Raw genomic sequence first — 21,032 nt, forward strand, 5'->3', positions numbered from 1 at the left:
ATATTCCAAGTATTCACCAAATATTCTAATTATTTCTAAAAATATTCCAATTACTCCTCAAAATATTCTAATTATTTCTCTCCGAGCAGCGCAGCCGGCCACAAACCCAGCCCACCTGAGGGGATTTTGCTGTCGGCTCCCAGCGGTTCCCAAGCGCTGCCCCCGTGCTGAAATGAATTCGGAATTTTCCAAACGCGTGGAAAACATTCCCAGCTTGGAAGGGAGCTCTGGAAAGAATTCACTCCGCGCCTGTGACAAGGCAGGGTGACTGGAGCAGGAAAGTGTGGGGTTTTAAATGAATATGAATTGAAATGAGATAGTGTTCTGTTTTTCCAGGCATTTCTTGTTATTTTCATTAATGTTTATCACTAATTATTGGTTTTATTTATTAGAAGTTGTTATATTGCATAAGGTATTATATAATACATAATATGTATTGTGTATTTGTAGTTTAGTATTATTTTATGCCTTTATTGTTGTTTTTGAAAAAATATTTTTCCAAGTTAAAATTTTAAATGATTTATTTATATTTATTTTTATTTCGATTTATAAATAAATAAAGTATTGAAGTTTATACAAGTTTAATAGTTTATATACGTTTATATACTTTATTTAGTTAGTTTTCAGTTTGATTTTTATTTATTTTTATTTATTTTTATTTCAATGCTTTCCCCGAGGGCTGAGAGGACGCACACTAAGTTTAAGAGTTTATATAAATTGATACACTTTTATATAATTTATATAAATTAATTTTATTTATTTATTTATTTTATTTCTTTTAATTTATTTTTTATTTCAATGTTTTCCACGAGGGCTGAGAGGACGCACCGCCCTGGTCCTCCAACCCGCTAGGGAGCGCCACACACCTACTGCCCCACCACGTCCCTTCCAGCCGCACATCCCTCTCCGCTCTATGGCCCCGCCGCCATGTTGGCCGTGAGGGGAAGCGGCGGCCCGGACCCCGCTAAAATGGAGGCGCGGAGCCCTCGGGGGGTGTAGGGGCTCCTTCCCCTCCCCGACCCCCTGCCCGGAGCCCATGGAGCGGCTGTAGGGTGAGCACGGCGCTGAGGGGACCGCGGGGACCCCCGGGGGCGCAGCGCTGAGGGGGCGGCGAGGCGGCTGAGGGGGGGCGGGAGGCGGTGCCGGCGGGAGGGGCCTGAGCAGCGTCCGGGAATTTTTATCTCTTCCCGGCAAATTCTGAGATTATTGCGATTGTCCCGCCTGGAAAATGAAAGCTTCGGGGTGGTTGAATTGTGAACCGGGCGAGAAAGATGGATGGGGAATGTTCCCAAAGGCCTGGAGGGACAGGAGAAGGGGGAATGGCTGCAGGCTCACACAGGAGTTTTGGGAATAAATCGCGATTTTGGGAATGAATCCTTCCCCGGGATGGAATTCCCAGAGAATCCGTGGCAGCTTGGACAAACCTGGCATTGTGGAAGATGTCGCTGGCCGTGGAATGGGATGAATTTTTAGTTTTTTTTCCATCCCAGACCGCTCTGGAATTCCATTTTTCCAGGATTTCACCCCATAAACGCGAGCTGAGGGATTGATTGATCCCACTTTTTAAATAAAAATTCTTGTTTTATTTGGTTAAACTGCCTCAACTATTGTGGGAAAACCCCCAAAAAAGCCAAATTTTTCCTCCTAAAATAAAAACAAACACAAACCAGGAACATTCAGGGTGGTGGAAGTGTTTCCTTATCCCAAATTCCTGCGGGGATTTAGGGAGATTTGCAGGGAAATTCGCTTTTTTTGTCATTTTAATTGCTCACCTTTGGTTTTCCTCCCTCTTTCACAACACTTCACAACCAAAGGAGCAGTTGCACAACGTTTTTTTTTTTTCTTTTCGATTTCTTATCTTTTATTTACCCAAGGTTTGGATGGCATTTTTTGGGGCAAAATTCCCAAAATTCGCCTAAAATTCCAGATGAATCGTGCCGGCCACAAAACTCAGGTATAAATCAGAATTTTTGAAAATATATTGTTAATTAAGAGGGCTAAATTTAAGGTGTGAAACCCCTCAAGGACAAACTTAATTAATCAGTGACTTGATTGCATCAGTGCCTGTTTAAATCCTCCCCTTCGGGGCTGTTTTACCTAAAATTACCTAAAATCCCAAATTTATTTTCAATATTTTACTTTATTTGAAAGCTGGAAAAATCGCTGTCACCTGAGCCCCAACCCCTGCTCTGTTTCTGCTTTAAACAATTTTAAAACCTAATTTTTTCCTTCAATTTAGACCTTAAAAAACCCATCAAAGCTTGAATAAATTTTAATTTGATTTTTCAGCCACTTGAACTTTTTAGTTTTAAAAAAGCTGCGGTTTCTCGGGGAGTTTTTGGTGGCTCAAAAAGGAAGTTTTAGTCATAAAAAAGGCATTTTTTTTTTTTTTTTAGTCATAAAAGAGGCAAATGAATCTTTCCCCTGGCTGGGGTGAAATTTTGGAGTGGAAAATTTGCTCAGCTCATGACTCGGGGGTGATTCACCATTTCCTCTCGAGATTTTCAGCACCTAAAAATCCCCGGAAATCCATTTCTGGATGAGGGTCGGGAGGTGAAATTATCCCAAATTTGGGATTGGAAATATCCCAAAATCGGGATTTGAAATTCCCCAAATTCCTGAGCTGGCAGAGCACGAAATTCCTTTTTTTTTTTTAGGAATTTCCACCACGTGGCAGCTTTTCAATGGGGCTATACCCCGAAATTTCTTTCTATTTTCCCCTGGAAATATTCTAAAACTCGTGAACAAAACCTTAATTAACGCCAAAATTAATTCCTGATCAAATACAAATATTAACGAGAAGCAAACTACCTAAAAAAAAAAAAATTCTCTGCAAAACCCGGAGGTTTTGAGCGATAAAATCAGCGCTGAAAAGGTTAAAATTCATCTCCCTCAGCCTTGAATTTCTTTCCGGGAAAGGGGAGGGAGAAGAAATCCGAATTTTTTCCCTTTTTTCGGGCTGATTTTCAGCCCAGCCCAGCCGTTATCGGCCACTTTCGGTCCCTCCCTCGGGCGAGGTTTGAAAAAAGCCAATTTTAGAAAAACTCCGGGAGCATCCTCGGGAGTTATCCCGCAGCAAAATCCCGGGAAAATAATCCCAGGATATTCCTGCCAGGCAGAAAGAGTCAAGGTCGGTAAGTCCAGCTCATTTTAAAGGGGTTTGTGGGCAATATTTTCATTTTTTCCCCTCAGAAATTGGTTAAAAATTAGGGAAATATGAGCTGAGAAGGGATTAAAGCTGTTATAATTTGAATTATTCCAGGTCAGTGTCGATGTTCCTCACAAATTTAAATATTTGATAAGTTTGAATCAGCCCTGCCCAGCTCATTTTAAAGGGGTTTGTGGGCAATATTTTCATTTTTTCCCCTCAGAAATTGGTTAAAATTTAGGGAAATATGAGCTGGGGAAGGGATTAAAGCTGTTATAATTTGAATTTTTCCAGGTCACTGGTGATGCTCCTCACAAATTTAAATATTTGATAAGTTTGAATCAGCCATGTATAGCTCATTTTAAAGTTGTTTGTGGTCAATACTTTCATTTTTTTCCTTCAGAAATTGGTTAAAATTTAGGGAAATATGAACTGGGAAAGACTACCCTGTCCAGCTCATTTTAAAGTTGATTCTGGGCAATATTTTCATTTTTTCCCCTCAGAAATCAGTTAAAATTTAGGGAAATATGAACTGGGGAAGGGATTAAAGCTGTTATAATTGGAATTATTCCAGGTCAGTGTCAATGCTCCTCATAAATTTAAAAAGTTTGACTCTACCCTGTCCAGCTCATTTTAAAGTTGATTCTGGGCAATATTTTAATTTTTTCCCTCAGAAATCGGTTAAAATTGAGGGAAATATGAACTGGGGAAGGGATTAAAGCTGTCATAATTTGAATTATAATTTAGAGATTTGAATTTTTGATGTGCTTGAATCAACCCTTCCCAAATACTTTTCCTTTTTTTTGTTTTCTCCTTTTTTCCCCTCCCCATCCCGGAGCAGCACAGAGCAGGAGGGGCCCGGGCCACGATTAAAAATAAGATTTTAGGGCTTATTTTAACCCCAAATCCATTTGCAGGTCGGTGCTTGAGCAGCTCCTCACTGCCAGGATGAGCTTCCCAAATTCCACCCAAACTCCAGGAGCTGGGAATTCCTGCAGGATCACCCTGGGCCAAGCCAATCAGGTAATTATCAATTAGTTATCAGCTAATTACCCCTCCCTCCCATCATTTATCTGTTATTTCCTCCTCAGAGCGACGATTTTTATAAAACCCAAAATATATTTAAATCTGGAGAATTTATCCTGAAAAAATTGGGATTTTTCCCAGAAAATTGGGATTTATCTCAAGGATTTTGTTCTCTTTCACATCCATGATTTAGGAATATTTTCAAGGGAAAAAATAGATTTAAAATGTCATAAACCCAAGGAATTGTGGCTATTTTTAGTGGTGGATTTTTATTTAAAATATGACAGTTTGTTTTTTTTTTTCCTGAAGTAGGAAAAAATCCTGGATTTAGATTTCAAAATATTGGAGCTTTTTCACCTTAATTTGATTAAATTTATAATATTTAAATTTTCTTTAGTTTTCTTTAGTAATTAATCCTCAGGGTTTTTTGTTTGTTTTTTTTTTTTTTTTAAGGTAAATTAGGGAACATTTGGACTTGGAATATTCCCATTATTCAAAATTCCTGGAGTTTTCCTGGAATAAAAAAAACCATCAGAGCAGAAAAATTCCCAAACAATAAAAATCAGCTGGAAAAAAAAAAATCAAAAATTCAAACTTCCAGTTTCTTGGGGGGAAAAAAAAATCCTTCCAATATCAGGGAAAATGTGGTGGGAGTGGGAATAAATTTGGATTTTCCATTGGAGGAAAATTTAGGAGCTTGGAAATGGAGCCAAATCCAGAAAAAAAGGAATAAATAGTGGGAATATACTGATAATATTGAGAAATAATGGAAATATATTGATCAATGGTGGGGAAATACTGATAGTATTGATAAATGATGGGATAATATTGATAAATGGTGGGGAAATGTTGATCAGTGGTGGGGAAATATTGTTAATATTGATAAAGAGTGGGGAAATACTGATAGTATTGATAAAGAGTGGGGAAATGTTGATAGTATTGATGAATGGTGGAATAATTCCAGTTTCTTGGGGGGAAAAAAAAATCCTTCCAATATCAGGGAAAATGTGGTGGGAGTGGGAATAAATTTGGATTTTCCATTGGAGGAAAATTTAGGAGCTTGGAAATGGAGCCAAATTCAGAAAAAAAGGAATAAATAGTGGGAATATACTGATAATATTGAGAAATAATGGGAATATATTGATCAATGATGGGGAAATACTGATAGTATTGATATGATGGGATAATATTGATAAATGGTGGGGAAATGTTGATCAGTGGTGGGGAAATATTGTTAATATTGATAAAGAGTGGGGAAATACTGATAGTATTGATAAAGAGTGGGGAAATACTGATAGTATTGATGAATGGTGGAATAATATTGATAAATGGTGGGGGAATACTGATAGTATTGATAAATAGTGGGGAAAATATTGATAGTATTGATAAATAATGGGGAAATCTTGATAAATGGTGGGGAAATATTGATAGTATTGATAAATGGTGGGAAGTATTGGTAAATAGTGGGGAAATATTGATAAATAGTAGGGAAATATTGATAGCATTGATAAATGGTGGGAAGTATTGGTAAATAGTGGGAAAATATTGATAGCATTGATAAATGGTGGGAAAATATTGATAGTATTGATAAATAATGGGGAAATCCTGATAAATGGTGGGGAAATATTGATAAATAGTAGGGAAATATTGATAGCATTGATAAATTAGTGGGGAAATATTGATAAATAGTAGGGAAATATTGATAGCATTGATAAATGGTGGGAAAATATTGATAGTATTGATGAATGGTGGGATAATATTGAGAAATGGTGGGCAAATACTGATAGTATTGATAAATAGTGGGAAAATATTGATAGTATTGATAAATAATGGGGAAATCCTGATAAATGGTGGGGAAATATTGATAAATAGTAGGGAAATATTGATAGCATTGATAAATGGTGGGAAATATTGATAGTTTTGTTAAATAGCCTGAAAATATTGATAAATAGTGGGATGATGTTTTGGTGTGGGTTACTTTTGCTGTGCATTTTTTCTGCTGTGGGTTTTTTGGGATGGCTCCAGGTGTGATCCCAGAATTGCAGGGATCCCTGCTGTGTTTTGCAGGTGGTTCCCAAGCTGCCCCTGCTGAGGATCCTGCAGGCTGCGGGTGCCCAGGGCGACTCCTTCACGCTCAAAGAGGTGGGGGCACCTTCCGGGCCCTGCCTGGGGTTCAGCTGGCATCTGGGGGCATTCCCTCCTCCGTTCCCTGGGAAATGTTCCCATGGACCTGTGGGGACACTTCGGGGACACTTGGCGATCACTTTGGGGGCACTTTTTGGGTCACTTCAGGGTCATTCTGAAGGCACTTTGGGGTCACTTTTTGGGTCACTTCAGGGTCATTCTGAAGGCACTTTGGGGTCACTTTTTGGGTCACTTCAGGGTCATTCTGAAGGCACTTTGGGGTCACTTTTTGGGGGAACTTTGGGGTCACTTCTTGGGGACATTTCAGGGTCATTTTGAGGACACTTCAGGGTCACTGTGGGGTCACTTCAGGGTCAGTTTTTAGAGACACTGTAGGGACATTTGAGGTCACTTTTTGTGGACACTTCAGGGGCACTTCATGGGCACTTTGGGGTCATTCTGAAGGTACTTTGGGGTCACTTTTTGGGGGAATTTCAGGGTCACTTTGGGGTCACTTCTTGGGGACGTTTCAGGGTCATTTTGAGGACACTTCAGGATCACTGTGGGGTCATTTCAGGGCCACTTCAGGGTCAGTTTTTAGAGACACTTTAGGGACATTTGAGGTCACTTTTTGTGGACACTTCAGGGGCACTTCATGGGCACTTTGGGGTCATTCTGAAGGTACTTTGGGGTCACTTTTTGGGGGAACTTTGGGGTCACTTCTTGGTGACATTTCAGGGTCATTTTGGGGGCACTTCAGGATCACTGTGGGGTCACTTCAGGGCCACTTCAGGGTCAGTTTTTAGAGACACTGTAGGGACATTTGAGGTCACTTTTTGAGGACACTTCAGGGGCACTTTGGGGTCACTTTTTGAGGGCACTTGGGGGTCATTTTGAGGACACTTTGAAGGTACTTTGGGGACACTTCAGGGTCATTTCCTGGGAACACTTTGAGGACATTTCAGGGTCAGTTTTTGAGAAGACTTCAGGGTCACTTTGGGGACGCTTGGTCACTTTTTGGGGACTTTCTGGAGACACTTTGGGGTCACTGGGATAGTCCCATTTTGAACTGGGATAACCCCATTTGAACCAGGACATTTCCATCCTCCACCTCAACCCCAAAACTTTACTCCAACACAACCCCCCCATATCTGCCACCCCCAAAATCCCATCTAATTCCCCTCCCACCATCCCAACCTGCAGGATATCCCAAATCCCAGGAATTCCCAGGATTTTGGCACCTGAGGGAATGTCCTGGGTTCCTCCCCTGGGCAGAGCATCTCCCAGTGGGATGCTGGAATTTGATCAGCCCTGCAGGGACACTCCCTGGCCATGGACAGAAGATAATTAATAATTAATAATTAACGGTCCATGAACAGCAGAGATCTCCTGGTGGGAGGATCAGGGAGGAAGATGGATGAACAGAATCCAAACCCCCAGGCACATGTGGCAGCTGTGAACCTTGCCCACAGGTGATGCATTTCCTGGGCCAGTACATCATGGCCCGGCAGCTCTACGACAAGAGGCAGCAGCACCTGGTGCACTGCGGGGGAGATCAGCTGGGAGAGCTGCTGGGACTGCAGAGCTTCTCTGTCAAGGACCCCAGGTAGGGAAAAAATCCCATTGTTATCCAGAAAAGCTGAAAAAATAACAATTTTTATCTGAAAAATCTAAAAAACACCCTGTTTTTATCTGGAAAATCTAAAAAAACCCCAATTTTTAGCTGGAAAGGCTGAAAAAAAAATCACATTTTTAGCTGGAAAAGCTATCTGTTTTTATCCAGAAAATCTGAAAATATTAGCAGCTTTTATCTGGATAAAAAAATGGAAAATCTAAAAAAACCCCAATTTTTAGCTGGAAAGGCTGAAAAAAAAAAAGACATTTTTAGCTGGAAAAGGTACCTGTTTTTATCCAGAAAATCTGAAAAAATTAGCAGCTTTTATCTGGACAAAAAACCTGAAATTTCCCCAGTTTTTATCTGGAAAAGCTTCCTATTTTTATCTAGAAAATCTGAAAAAATGACCCATTTTCATCTGGAAAAGCTGAAAAAGTTCATGTTTTTATCCAGAAAATCTGGGGGGAAACCTGCCCTTTTGATCCAGAAAATCTGGGGGAGAGTTACCATTTTTATCCAGAAAATCTGAAGAAGATTGCCATTTTTATCTGAAAATGCTGAGAATAATTTCCCATTTTTACCTGGATAAGCTGAAAAAATTTTCCATTTTTATCTGGAAAGTCTGGGGGAGAGTTACCATTTTTATCCAGAAAATCTGAAGAAGATTGCCATTTTTATCTGAAAATGCTGAGAATAATTTCCCATTTTTACCTGGAAAAGCTGAAAAAATGTTCCATTTTTATCTGGAAAGTGAAAAAAGATCCCCATTCCTCTCTAGAAAAGGCAAATCACTGTGATTTTTAGGATTTCTAGAAAAAAGCTAACGACCTCAAAAAAACCCCACAACCAGTGGTTTCTGGGGTCCCTCTAGTTTAAAAACCCACTGGTTTTTTAGGTCTCTCTAGGAAAAAAATTCACTGTTTTTTGGGATCTCTAGGGAAAAATTCCCTCTGGGTTTTTTGGGGCTTTCTAGGAAAAAAACCTCAGTGGTTTTTGAGATTTCTCTAGGAAAAAATCCACTGTGATTTTGGGGTCTCTAGGGAAAAATTCCATGTGGTTTTGGGACCTCTCTAGAAAAAAATTCTGGTTTTTTTGGGCTTTAGGGAGAAATTCCCTATGGTTTTTGGGATCCTTCTAGGAAAAAACCCCATTTTTTGGGGTCTCTCTAGTAAAAACCCCCTTTTTTTTGAGGTCTCTAGAAAAAGAACCTCCCTGATTTCTGAGATCTGTGGGAAAATCAACTCCCTAAGAATTTTTATAATTAAATCCATGTGAGACCAAATGGTTTTGGGATTTTTGGGCTCTTTCTGGCCACTAAAAGGGGATTTTTGGCCCTCCCCAGCCCCGTGTACGAGATGCTGAAGAGGAACCTGAGCCCTGCAGCCCTCCCAGGTAGGTTGGTCCTGTTCCATAAATGTTGCTCTGACCTGGTAAGTACCAAAAAAACCACAAAAAAATCCAGGAAAATGCCAAATCCTGGCGCTGCAGGAGGAATAAACTTCTCTGAAAAACTTTGCCAAGCAAATCTCTCGGAGTTTGTGTCTTTTCTGTGTGCCAGGAGCTGTCTGAGTGGTGCCAAAAAACCCCAAATTTGGGTCAAAGCTGAATCCTAAAATCCCATCCTTGACTGGAATTAATATTTTGATGTTTTTTCAGATTCATAGCTGCAATTTCTTGCTCTCACCTCATTTTATATTTTGATTACTTTGCTAAAAATTCTGCAAGGCTTTAACCTTGAACCTTGCAGCTTCCCCAGCTCATGGGAGAAATTCAATTAAACTCCATCAAAATGGAAATTTATTCTCAAATTAATCTGAGCTGGGGTGGCTTCTTTGAAACCAGTTCTTGGTGTAGAACTGGGAAAAAAATCAACTCCACTGGCAGAGCAGGTGAATTTTGTGCCACATTTCCCATTTTTTAAAACAAAACCCATGGATTTAATCCCCAGCTGTGGAATTTTGTGCCACATTTCCCATTTTTTAAACAGATAAAAGGGATTTGTTCCACAGCTGTGGAATTTTGTTCCACATTTCCCATTTTTTAACCAGATAAAATGGATTTAAACCTTTAGGAGGGCTCAGGCACGTGTGGAAAAAAAATTAAATTAAAATTTAAAACGTGGCCGTTTCTGCCTTGGATTTTTTTTACAGAAGAGTCTTTTTTTTCCATTTGGATTTATTTTCCAGAAGAATCTTTTCAATTCTATTTGGACTCTACCTGTAGGAAGATTGTGTGAGTGCTGCTCCCTGCTCCCAAACCAAGCTGTGTGTGTGGAGAGCTGAGGATTGCTGCCTTTTCCTGCCACCCAGGCTGCTCCTGGGCCAGCCCTGGCCTCACGTTAAGCCTGGCTCAGGAAAAGCTGTCCTAGGGCTGAGTTAGACCTGCCTGAGTGTGAGTGAGACCCAAACCAACCAGGCTTGGCAGCCCAGACCTGGGAGTGCACAGGGAGGGAGCCTCAGGCTCTTTTCCTTCTCTTTTCCCCTCCCCTTTTCCTTCTTTTTCCCTGCCCTTTTCCTTCTCTTTCCCCTCCCCTTTTCCTTCTTTCCCCTCCCCTTTTCCTTCTTTTCCCCCTCCCCTTTTCCTTCTCTTTCCCCTCCCCTTTTCCTTCTCTTTCCCCTCCCCTTTTCCTTCTTTTTCCCCCTCCCCTTTTCCTTCTTTTTCCCCCTCCCCTTTTCCTTCTCTTTTCCCTCCCCTTTTCCTTCTTTTTTCCCTCCCATTTTCCTTAATTTCCCACCTCTTTTCCTTCTTCCCTCCCATTTTCCTTCCTTTTCCAGCTCTTTTCCTTCCTTTTCCAGCTCTTTTCCTCCTTTTCCAGCTGTTTGCTTGCCTCCAGCCCAGCACAGGAATGACTGGATTTGGTTAATTTTCCTCCTCTTCCTTGTCTAATGTTTCTCCCTTCCTTTTCTAATTTCCCCCCCTTCTCGCCTAATTTTCCTCCTAGTCAATTTTCCCCCCTTTTTATAATTCCCACCCCATTCTTCCCTGATTTTTCCCATTTTCTTGTATGATTTTCCCCCTTTTCTTGACTAATTTTTCCCCCTTTATTAATTTCCCCCCTTGTCTTTTCTGATTTCCCCCTCCCTTTCTTTTCTAATTCTTTCCCCCTTTTTTAATTTTTTCCCCCTTTTCTAATTCTTTCCCCCTTTTCTATTTTTTCCCCTTTTCTAACTTTCCCCCTTTCCCTGCCCACTTTTCCCCAGTCTGACTCCCCCAGGCTGCATTTAGGAATCCCTCCCTTCAGGCTGGTTTTTATGGAATTTACCAGCCCCAGAAGGAAGCCTTCCATCACCTGGAGTATTTTCACTCTCTAAAAATCAGATTTTTGAAGGATTTCTCCCTGTTCCCATCTCCCTGCAGAGCCCAGGCTCCTGTTTTCCATCAGGGATTAAACCCCAGCAGCTGGAAGGTGATGAAAGGAATTAAAAAACCCAGGAACTTCTGAATTTTGCTCCATTTAAAGGCCATTTTTAGGTGGAATTTTCTGCCATTTTCAGACCTTCCCTATCCAGGTGTGATTCCTGGTGGGATTCAGCCTCATCCAAAGGGAATTTTCCTGTTCCATGGGAAGGGGAGCAGGCAGGAGCCAGCCTGGCATCTTTTGTTCTCTCTGCTCAAAGCCAGGCTCAGAAAGATTCCTGTTAATTGGATTCTTGTTAATTTAGCTCGGCCTTTTAATTAACTCTTGGGAGCAGCTGGATCCAGCTGTGTCCAGGCCTGTGCATGGAATTTTCCCTTCTTTGCTCTTTATCCTCAAGCCCAAACCCTTCAAGAAGAGCAAGAAATCCTCAGAAATTCCCAAAAAATTCCTGTTCACCTTCCAGGCTGGATTCCCTGTGCAATCCTGGTGTTTGAGGAATGGCTTTGCAGCCATTCCCTGCAAACCCAGCAGGGAACTGAACTCAAATGTTTGGTTTTTTTTTTTTTTTTTTTTTTGGGTGGATCTGTCATATTTAAACATTTCCCCCGTGGGATTTCTTGCTGGGTCACTCATGGAGATTTCAGAAGTTTTTGGAGCAATTTTCCTGTTTTTCCATTTTTTATTCTCTTTTCTCAGTTGGAAAAGCAGCTCCTTGTGAAACGTGGGTGTTTCCAGCTGAAATGGAATTAGGGAAATTCCCTGGATGTACAAAAGAGCCTTGGCAACTCCAGGGAAAATCACACAAAACCGCAATTTTCCTGTTTTTCCATTTTTTATTCTCTTTTCTCAGTTGGAAAAGCAGCTCCTTGTAAACGTGGGTGTTTCCAGCTGAAATGGGATTGGGGAAATTCCCTGGATGTAAAAAAGAGCCTTGGAAACTCCAGGGAAAATCACACAAAGCCCTGGTGGTTTTTAGGGAACCTCAGGAACAATTCAACATACAAATAATAATTTTTCCTTTTGAGAATATTCTGAATTTGGCTGTAGGAATAATAACTTTTCCCTTTAGGAAGAATATTCTGAATTTGAGCTGACTGTAGCAAAAAATAATTTTTCCCTTTGGGAAGAACATTCTGAATTTGAGCTGACTGTAGGGAAAAGAATAATTTTTCCCTTTGGGAAGAACATTCTGAATTTGGCTATAGCAAAAAGAATTATTTTTCCCTTAGGGAAGAGTATTCTGAATTTGGGATGGCTGTAGCAAAAAATCATTTTTCCCTTTGGGAAGAACATTCTGAATTTGGGATGGCTGTAGGAATAAGAATAACTTTTCCCTTTGGGAAGAGTATTCTGAATTTAGCTGTAGGAAGAAGAATACTTTTTCCCTTTAGGAAGAATATTCTGAATTTAGCTGCAGCAAGAAGAATACTTTTTTCCTTTGGGAAGAATATTCTGAATTTGGGATGGCTATAGCAAAAATAATTGTTTTTCCCTTTGGGAAGAAGTTTGGCTGCAGCAAGAAGAATACTTTTTCCCTTTGGGAAGAGTATTCTGAATTTAGCTGTAGCAAGAAGAATACTTTTTTCCAGTATGAAGAATATTCTGAATTTGGGATGGCTATAGCAAAAATAATTGTTTTTCCCTTTGGGAAGAGTATTCTGAATTTAGCTGTAGCAAGAAGAATGCTTTTTCCCTTTGGGAAGAATACTCTGCATTTCCCCCCAGCCGCTTCTCCCCAAAATGCCCGGGTCCCCCCTGAGCAGCCCAGCCTTTCCCTGCAGGAGTGCCCAGGTCTGCCAAGCCTGCCTGGTTGGTTGCTTGCCCCGAGCCCTGCGTGCTGTGAGAGTGGGAATTTCCAGGGAAGGCTTTTCCTTGTGTTTTGCCTGCCATCTGCAGATGCTGCACAGACTCTCCCAAAGGAGCAGAGCGTCGCTAAGCCCAGCCCAGACCAGCTGCAGGTAAACCCCACTGCCCAGTGGGTTCTTTTTTTGTACAGAGCCGCCCCTTCTCTGTACCTCTGCATGGTGGACTGCCAGAACTTTTTGTTGTTGTTGTTGTGCTGCTCCTCACCTTTTTTTTCCTGAGAGAAAAATCCCCTCCAAAAAATGAAAAAGTTCTGGAATCCACAGAGCAGGGACAGAGCCACCCTTCTCTGTTCTCCTCGTGACAGAGTGCCAGTCTCTGAGCGCGTTCTTCTGGGGTGCAGCACTTCCAGGCCTCAGCTTCTCCAGCCCTGTTTTCCTGCTTTTCCCCCTCTTTTCTCCCACTAGGAATTGCCAAATAAATAATTCACTGTGCCTAGTTAGGATTTGTTTCCAGCAGCTTTTCAGGCAGAGGTGAAAACCTAGGAAAAATCTTGGCGCTTCCAAAGCTTTTTCCGGGTGTGGTTTGGGGTGAAGGCTGGGAGGTGTCAGAGCCACAAAATCAACTTTTAATGCATGGAAAACACCAACTTTAGGATTTTTGCCAAGCTGAAGATTTTTCCTTGGTTGTTCGTGCTGATTCCAGAGGCTTTAAAGAGAAATAGTTTGTAGTTTTTATTCTGAATTATTTCCTCTTCCTACCTGCTTGGTCTCATCCTGCAGCTGGTGCCTGGGGATGGAAGTGCTGCATCCCCTTGTCCCTGCAAGCTCTGCTGGGCTCATTCCTGGATTTTCCTTCCTGCAGCTCAGCCAGGAGGAAGGATCTGACTCTGGGATCCTGGAGGGTGACAGCAAAACCTCAGCTCCTGCTACCTCAGAGTCCAAATGTGACACTTGTGAAGGTGAGGGACAAATTTCTGCATTATCACAGCACTTACAAACCACCTGTGTGGGACACAGCAGCAAAATTCTGGAGGAGGGACTCAAAAAAGCCCTGGTTTGAAACATTATCATTTAAAATCTTGGTGCTGAAGACTGAGAAATTACAGAGTTCACCACAGGTATTTTCTTAATTTCTGGTCATAAATAAATGCTCTGAATGCAGTGACAGGTTAAGCCCCAAAATCCCATCTCTCATTGAGCAATGCCATGAGAAAAAAAATCTTCCAGACCTTGCTGGAGGGTGTTTTAAATGCTGGAATGATCTTTGGATCCATCCCCCTTCCCAAGGGAGGCTCCTGAGCTCACAGAACCCAGCCTGGGCTGGCTGCAGTCGTTCCCTGCAAACCAAGCAGGGAACTGAACAAAAATGGGGATTTTTGGGTGGATCTGTCATATTTTGACATTTTCCCTATGGGATTTTTTTTTTACTGGGCCACACATGGAGATTTCAGAAGTTTTGGGAGCAATTTTCCTATTTTTCCACTTACTGTTCTCTTGTATGAAGGAATCTCAGTTGGAAAAGCAGCTCCTTGTTTCCGGCTCAAATAGGAAAGCTGGAAATCCCCTGAATTTACAAACCAGCCTTGGAAAACCTTGTAAAATTCCCTGGATTTACAAACCAGCCTTGGAAAACCTTGTAAAATTCCCTGGATTTCCAAACCAGCCTTGGAAACCCTTGTAAAATTACCTGGATTTACCAACCAGTCTTGGCTGTGCCTTGGAAACTGCAGGCACTGGAGGGAGGGAGGGAGATCCAAGGTGATCCTGGAATGCAGAGTGCTCAGTTTGGGATCCCAGGCTGGAGCATGGGCACGATGGATCCCACTTCTTGGGAATTCAGGAGCTGCCACCTGAATTCCAACTGATCCTTTCTGCATTTTAAATCACTGCAGAAATCCCCTCGGGGCTGGCTGGGGAAATGTTTGTGTTTCTGTGGTGAAACTTGAAATTAAACCCAGCCTATCCCAGTGCAGGGGCACTGGGGACACTGGGATGTTCCTGACTTGTGCATGGATTTTTACCAGATGGGACATCCAAACCCCAGAGCTCTCAGCTTGATGCACAAAGTAAAAGAAAATCAGATTTCAGCCCCATTTTTTTCTCTGCTGGTGTCTCTTACCCAATGACTTGGACTGTGCTTGGCTCTTCCAGACAGTGATTTGATAGAAAACCTCTCCAAAAGCAAAAAGCCCAAGCTGGACCTGGTTTTTGAGGAATGGGATGTGGCTGGGCTGCCGTGGTGGTTTTTGGGGAATCTCAGAAGCAATTACAAATCCAGGAGTAATGGATCCACGGATATTCAGACTAACCAGGTGTGTAAAAAGGGGCCTTGTGTCCTCTTCCTCTCCTCTTTTGGCTTCCAAGGAAATCAAATATTCTAGTTTTTTTTCTCTCTTTCCCCTTCCCACTCCAGGATTTTCAGCCTTTTTCCCACTCCGGGCCTTTCCCATTGGGTGGTTGGTGAATTTTAGGGTTTTTAATCGACCAAACTCTTTTTTAAAGCCCTCAGAGGTGCCTGGATTTCAGGAGTTTTCCTTTTTTTTATTGGGGTGAACATTGCAGGGTGGTGGCTGAGCTGGAAGAGGTGGAAGTTGGAAAAAGGGGAGATGGTGAGGTGGAAATTAGGAAAAGGTTGGGAAGAGGGGAGATGGTGAGGTGGAAATTGGGAAGAGAGAAACTTTTGAGATGGAAAATGGAGAAAAGGGAATCTGTGAGGTGAAAATTTTGAAAATGGAAACCTGTGAGGTGGGAATTGGGAAAAGGGGGGCCTGTAAGGGAGAAATTGGGAAAAGAGAAGCATGTGAGGGGGAAATTAGGAAAATGGCAGCCTCTGAGGTGGAAATTGGGAAAAACTGAGTTGGTGAGGGGGAAAGAGGGAAATTGTGAGGTGGAAATTGGGAAAAAGTTGGGAAAAGGGGGAGCCTGTGAGGGGGAAATTGGGAAAATGGGGAACTTGTGAGGTGGAAATTGGAAAAAAGGGAATCTGTGAGGTGAAAATTTTAAAAATGAAAACCAGTGAGGTGGGAAAAGGGGGGCCTTAGAGGCAGAAATTTTCAAAAGGTGTGTCTGAGGGCAGTGAGGTGCCCAGGGCTTTGGAGGTTTTGGAGAGGAAAATGGAACAGTGCTGGATGTGGAGTTCTCCTAAATGATTTTTCCTGCTTTTTGCCCCTCAGGACATTGACACTGCCATAGTTTCAGACACCACTGATGACCTGTGGTTCCTCAACGAGTGTCCCCTGGACCAGAGCACTGCTGGGCTCAAGGTGGAAGTGCTGGACTGTGAGGAGGTCACAGAAGGTGACACCAAGGTACCTCTGGCACATTTTTCTCTGGTTTAATCCATCCCATGCTGCCCTTGGAAAGGCTGGATCTGTTCCCATCCAGAGGCTAAATCCTGTTTAGAAAAGGCTGTCACCATTCCTCATGTGTTTGATGGTTTTCCTGCTTGGGTTTTGGTTTAAATTCAATTTTTCAAGGCATAAAATCAATTGAAAATGAATTAAACTCCTTGCAGTGACTTAAGTGGGTTTCTAACCAATACCTGCACAAGTTATGAATCAAAAATCATGGAATTAATTTTGGAAAAGGCTTTTAAAAATTGAGTCCAGCTAAAGACTCAAAGAGGAGAATCTGATCATGGTAAACCAGCAAAAGTTACCAATATTCTTCAAAAGAACCACTGCAAAAATGGTTTTTAATTCACATTTAGAAGTGATTTAATAAACAGGGTGATGCTATAATCCTGTAATTGGGTGTGCAGCACCAGGAAAACGATAAATAGGGAATATTCCAACATTCCCACCCTCTGATAATGCTTTCCTGGAATTCCAGGTGCCTGAGGATGTGTGCTTGGATGAGCTGGAGGATTCCCAGTGCCTGAGTGATGACACGGACACAGAGGCTGCTTCTGAGGTGGGAATTCTTTGGGATCACCTGGGGCTGCAAGGGCTCATCCCACATCTGCTGCTGGTTTTGGGGTGGGAAAAGCTGATTTTCTTGTGGGTTTTCAAAAAGAAAAGTGTCCCATTCCTCATGTGTTTGATGGTTTTCCTGCTTGGGTTTTGGTTTAAATTCAATTTTTCAAGGCATAAAATCAATTGAAAATGAATTAAACTCCTTGCAGTGACTTAAGTGGGTTTCTAACCAATACCTGCACAAGTTATGAATCAAAAATCATGGAATTAATTTTGGAAAAGGCTTTTAAAAATTGAGTCCAGCTAAAGACTCAAAGAGGAGAATCTGATCATGGTAAACCAGCAAAAGTTACCAATATTCTTCAAAAGAACCACTGCAAAAATGGTTTTTAATTCACATTTAGAAGTGATTTAATAAACAGGGTGATGCTATAATCCTGTAATTGGGTGTGCAGCACCAGGAAAACGATAAATAGGGAATATTCCAACATTCCCACCCTCTGATAATGCTTTCCTGGAATTCCAGGTGCCTGAGGATGTGTGCTTGGATGAGCTGGAGGATTCCCAGTGCCTGAGTGATGACACGGACACAGAGGCTGCTTCTGAGGTGGGAATTCTTTGGGATCACCTGGGGCTGCAAGGGCTCATCCCACATCTGCTGCTGGTTTTGGGGTGGGAAAAGCTGATTTTCTTGTGGATTTTCAAAAAGAAAAGTGGGTGTAGTTATGTTGATACCCAGGCATGGTTTAATAAGATTTTAATTCCATGTTGTCCTCTGGATGGAAATCTGGAGGGTTGTCCTTGGAAGGGACCTGGAAATCTCAAGCAGCACTTTATAATCACTCAAAAACTCAGAATTCTAGTGATTTTTAGGAGAATTTTAATGGTTTTAGCAGAATTTTAATGGTTCTTAGCAGAATTTTCCAGCCTGGAATAAATGGGGATGTCCGTGGCTTTGGACAGCTGAGTCCTGGTTCTGCACTTGTGCAGCTCCTGCCCTTTTCTGTGAGATAATGAATTAATAAATCCGTTAATTGTGCAGATTCAACAGCTGGTAAGTGATGGGTGAGCCTGCAAAAATTCCTGCCAAATTCCAGGAGCTTGCCTCTTAAATTTTGAGCAAAATATTGAAAATTCTCTTGAAATTAAATAAAAATAAACTGCCCCAACTTGGATTCTTCCAGAGGGCTGGGAGAGAGGAAGGAGAGGAATTAGTGAGGGACAGATCTGGGATGAATCAATCCCAAGCCACAAAATGTTGATTTTCCAGCTTACAAATCACTCATAAATAATTTTTTTTTAACGAGGCTTACTTGCTGCTTTCCCCACACGGCAAATATGAGGAATACCCAAAAAACAAATTGATTTTTTGCTGGAATTTTTGCCTTAAATCCCTCAGGATTGCTGGCAATGCTCCAAGTGCAGGAAATTCAACTCTCCAGGCAAAAGGTACTGCTTCCGCTGCTGGGCCCTGCGCAAGGACTGGTACCGGGACTGCCCCAAACTGCCCCACTCCCTGTCCCTTTCCAACATCAATTCCATGGAAAACCAGGAGCAGGATGAAGGGATTGACGTCCCAGACTGCAGGAGGACGATCTCAGCCCCGGCTGGCCAACCCAAACATCTTTTCCTGGGAGAAAACAGACCCCACGTGGATCCCAGCAGCTCCATCGAGTCCTTGGATTTGGCGCGGGAGGGGAAAAATCGGGATTTTGCCAAGCTGAACAAAGAGGAGGAGATGGAATCTTTGGAGAGCATCAAAACCCTGCTGAATCCCTGCTTCCTGTGCCAGCACAGGCCTCGGGATGGGAATATTGTCCACGGAAGGACTGCTCACCTGGTGGCCTGCTTCAGGTGTGCCAGGATGCTGAAGAAGAAGAGATCGCCGTGTCCCGTGTGCAGGAAGGAGATCAAGATGGTCATCAGGATCTTCATGGGGTAGGGAGGCTTTCTGCCTCTAAAGTAAACCCAAAATCTGGATTTTTGCACTCGAACCTCTATTACGGTGTGTGCAGGAAGGAGATCAAGATGGTCATCAGGATCTTCATAAAATAACCCCAAAATTTGGATTTTTGCACTCAAACCTCTATTACAGTGTGTGCAGGAAGGAGATCACGATGGTCATCAGGATCTTCATGGGGTAGGGAGGCTTTCTGCCTCTAAAGTAAACCCAAAATCTGGATTTTTGCACTCGAACCTCTATTACAGTGTGTGCAGGAAGGAGATCAAGATGGTCATCAGGATCTTCATAAAATAACCCCAAAATTTGGATTTTTGCACTCAAACCTCTATTACAGTGTGTGCAGGAAGGAGATCAAGATGGTCATCAGGATCTTCATAAAATAACCCCAAAATTTGGATTTTTGCACTCAAACTCCCATTATGGTGTGTGCAGGAAGGAGATCATGATGGTCATCAGGATCTTCGTGGGGTGGCAGGATCTTCTAACCCTAAAATAATCCCAAAAAGAGGATTTCTGCACTCAAATCCCAATTTCAGTGTGTGCAGGAAGGAGATCAGGATGGCCCTTGGGATCTTCCTGGCCTAGCAGGACCTTCAAGTAAAATTACCCCAAAAATAGGTTTTTTTGCACAAAAACCCCAATTCCAGAGCTTGGTCTGGAGGATCAAGATGGTCATCGGGATCTTTATGGGATAGCAGGACCTTCTGCCCCTAAAATAACCCCAAAATAAAGATGTTTGCACTCAAACCCCAATTCCAGAGCTCAGCCAGTGAAACCAAAGAGTACCAAGATTTAAACCCACCAAGAATCCTCTACAGAATCCACTTTTCCATGGAAATCACCTCGAGATCAAAACCCAGCTTGGAAATTTTCCCAATTTCCCATCTTCAGCCCGATTTTATCCCTTGGGATTCTTTCTCCTGACCAAGAACAGCAGATTTGGGAAAAATTGAAACCTGTGGTTTTTTTCCATAAATCCTGACTTGTGCAATTCCTTTGGAGCCGAGAGTTAAAAACAGAAATAAATATTTATGGTTGGAGGGCAGGGGATTTGTTTTGGAGAGAAGAAAAAGAACTTTATTCCTAGTTTTTTTATTGTTTAAGGTCGGCAGGGTGAAGAATTCCTTGCTCGCAGATGGGAAATAAATCCAAGTTTTTAATCCACACCTCTCAGGTCACAAATGAGATGGAAAAATAATAATAGTGTTCTATTTTTCGTTCTTTTTGGGCTCTTTAATTTCTATTTCTTCTCTTTTTTGTATATTTAAATCTAGTCTGTGTCACCTCTGTTCAGCAGCATTCAATTCCAACCATTTTGGGATATTTTGGGATGTTCCACCTGCCCTCACCTATCCTTTAGGCTAAAACAATCCTCATTTTTGAGTGAAAAGTGGCTTAAAAATGAAACACATTGTTTTGAGGGATAAAATAATTCCTTTAAAAGCTCATTTTCCCACTTTTCAGGCAGATTTGTCCCCTTTTCAAATACATTTTTTTCCTCTTTCCAGGTAGATTTTTCTCTTTTCAGACAGATTTTTTTCCCCCTTTCCAGGCAAACTTTTCGCCCTTTTTAGGAATTTTTTCCTCTTTCCAGGTAGATTTTTCTCTTTTCAGACAGATTTTTTTTCCCCTTTTTCCAGGCAAACTTTTCCCCCTTTTTAGGAATTTTTTCCTCTTTCCAGGCAGGTTTTTCCCTTTCCAATGCTGCAAAATCCCTCAGGAATGACAGCAGTAAATCCTCTGGATTTGACCCTTTGTTCTCCAGCCCGTTCCCAATCCCATTTCCTCTGACATTCCCGTGGGATCACCCACCCCACCCCATCCCTGTGACAATTTTCTCCCTTTCCCAGCTGTTTTTTGGGATCATTGCTCCTGCAGAAAGCAGAGCTCACTAGAGGGCACCCATGCCCAGCTCCTGCCACTTTCCCTCCTCCCAGGATCCACATTCCCGGCTGGAGAAGGTGCTCAGGGACACGATCCCGTGGTTGAGGGTTGGTTGTCCTGATTTCCCAAACCCACAAATCCAAGATTTCTCCATTCCCAAATGCCAGCTGGACCCCTCCAGTTGCATCTCAACAT

At 42.1% G+C, this 21,032-nt stretch overlaps 1 protein-coding gene across 1 annotated transcript; it reads left to right on the top strand.

The window, feature by feature from the left end:
* Positions 1 to 1,015: 1,015 nt before the first annotated feature.
* On the top strand, positions 1,016 to 20,170 carry MDM4 (MDM4 regulator of p53). The gene is made up of 11 exons (XM_041422637.1): positions 1,016 to 1,052; positions 4,066 to 4,171; positions 6,242 to 6,316; positions 7,771 to 7,904; positions 9,256 to 9,305; positions 13,168 to 13,229; positions 13,939 to 14,035; positions 15,228 to 15,388; positions 16,250 to 16,384; positions 16,908 to 16,988; positions 18,390 to 20,170. The coding sequence occupies exons 2-11, from the start codon at positions 4,097 to 4,099 to the stop codon at positions 18,930 to 18,932; spliced, it is 1,413 nt and encodes a 470-aa protein (XP_041278571.1). The 5' UTR covers positions 1,016 to 1,052; positions 4,066 to 4,096; the 3' UTR covers positions 18,933 to 20,170.
* Positions 20,171 to 21,032: the final 862 nt, after the last annotated feature.

Source organism: Onychostruthus taczanowskii, unplaced genomic scaffold (assembly GCF_017590055.1).
Source record: "Onychostruthus taczanowskii isolate IOZ18803 unplaced genomic scaffold, ASM1759005v1 scaffold74, whole genome shotgun sequence".
NCBI lineage: Eukaryota > Metazoa > Chordata > Aves > Passeriformes > Passeridae > Onychostruthus > Onychostruthus taczanowskii.

Bases quoted from the DNA above. Each gene is read 5' to 3' on its own strand.
- MDM4 (XM_041422637.1), top strand. From the start codon at position 4,097: ATGAGCTTCCCAAATTCCACCCAAACTCCAGGAGCTGGGAATTCCTGC. The intron at 15,389-16,249 runs GTGTGTAAAAAG...TTTGCCCCTCAG, and splicing joins CGGATATTCAGACTAACCAG to GACATTGACACTGCCATAGT. The intron at 16,385-16,907 runs GTACCTCTGGCA...CTGGAATTCCAG, and splicing joins TCACAGAAGGTGACACCAAG to GTGCCTGAGGATGTGTGCTT.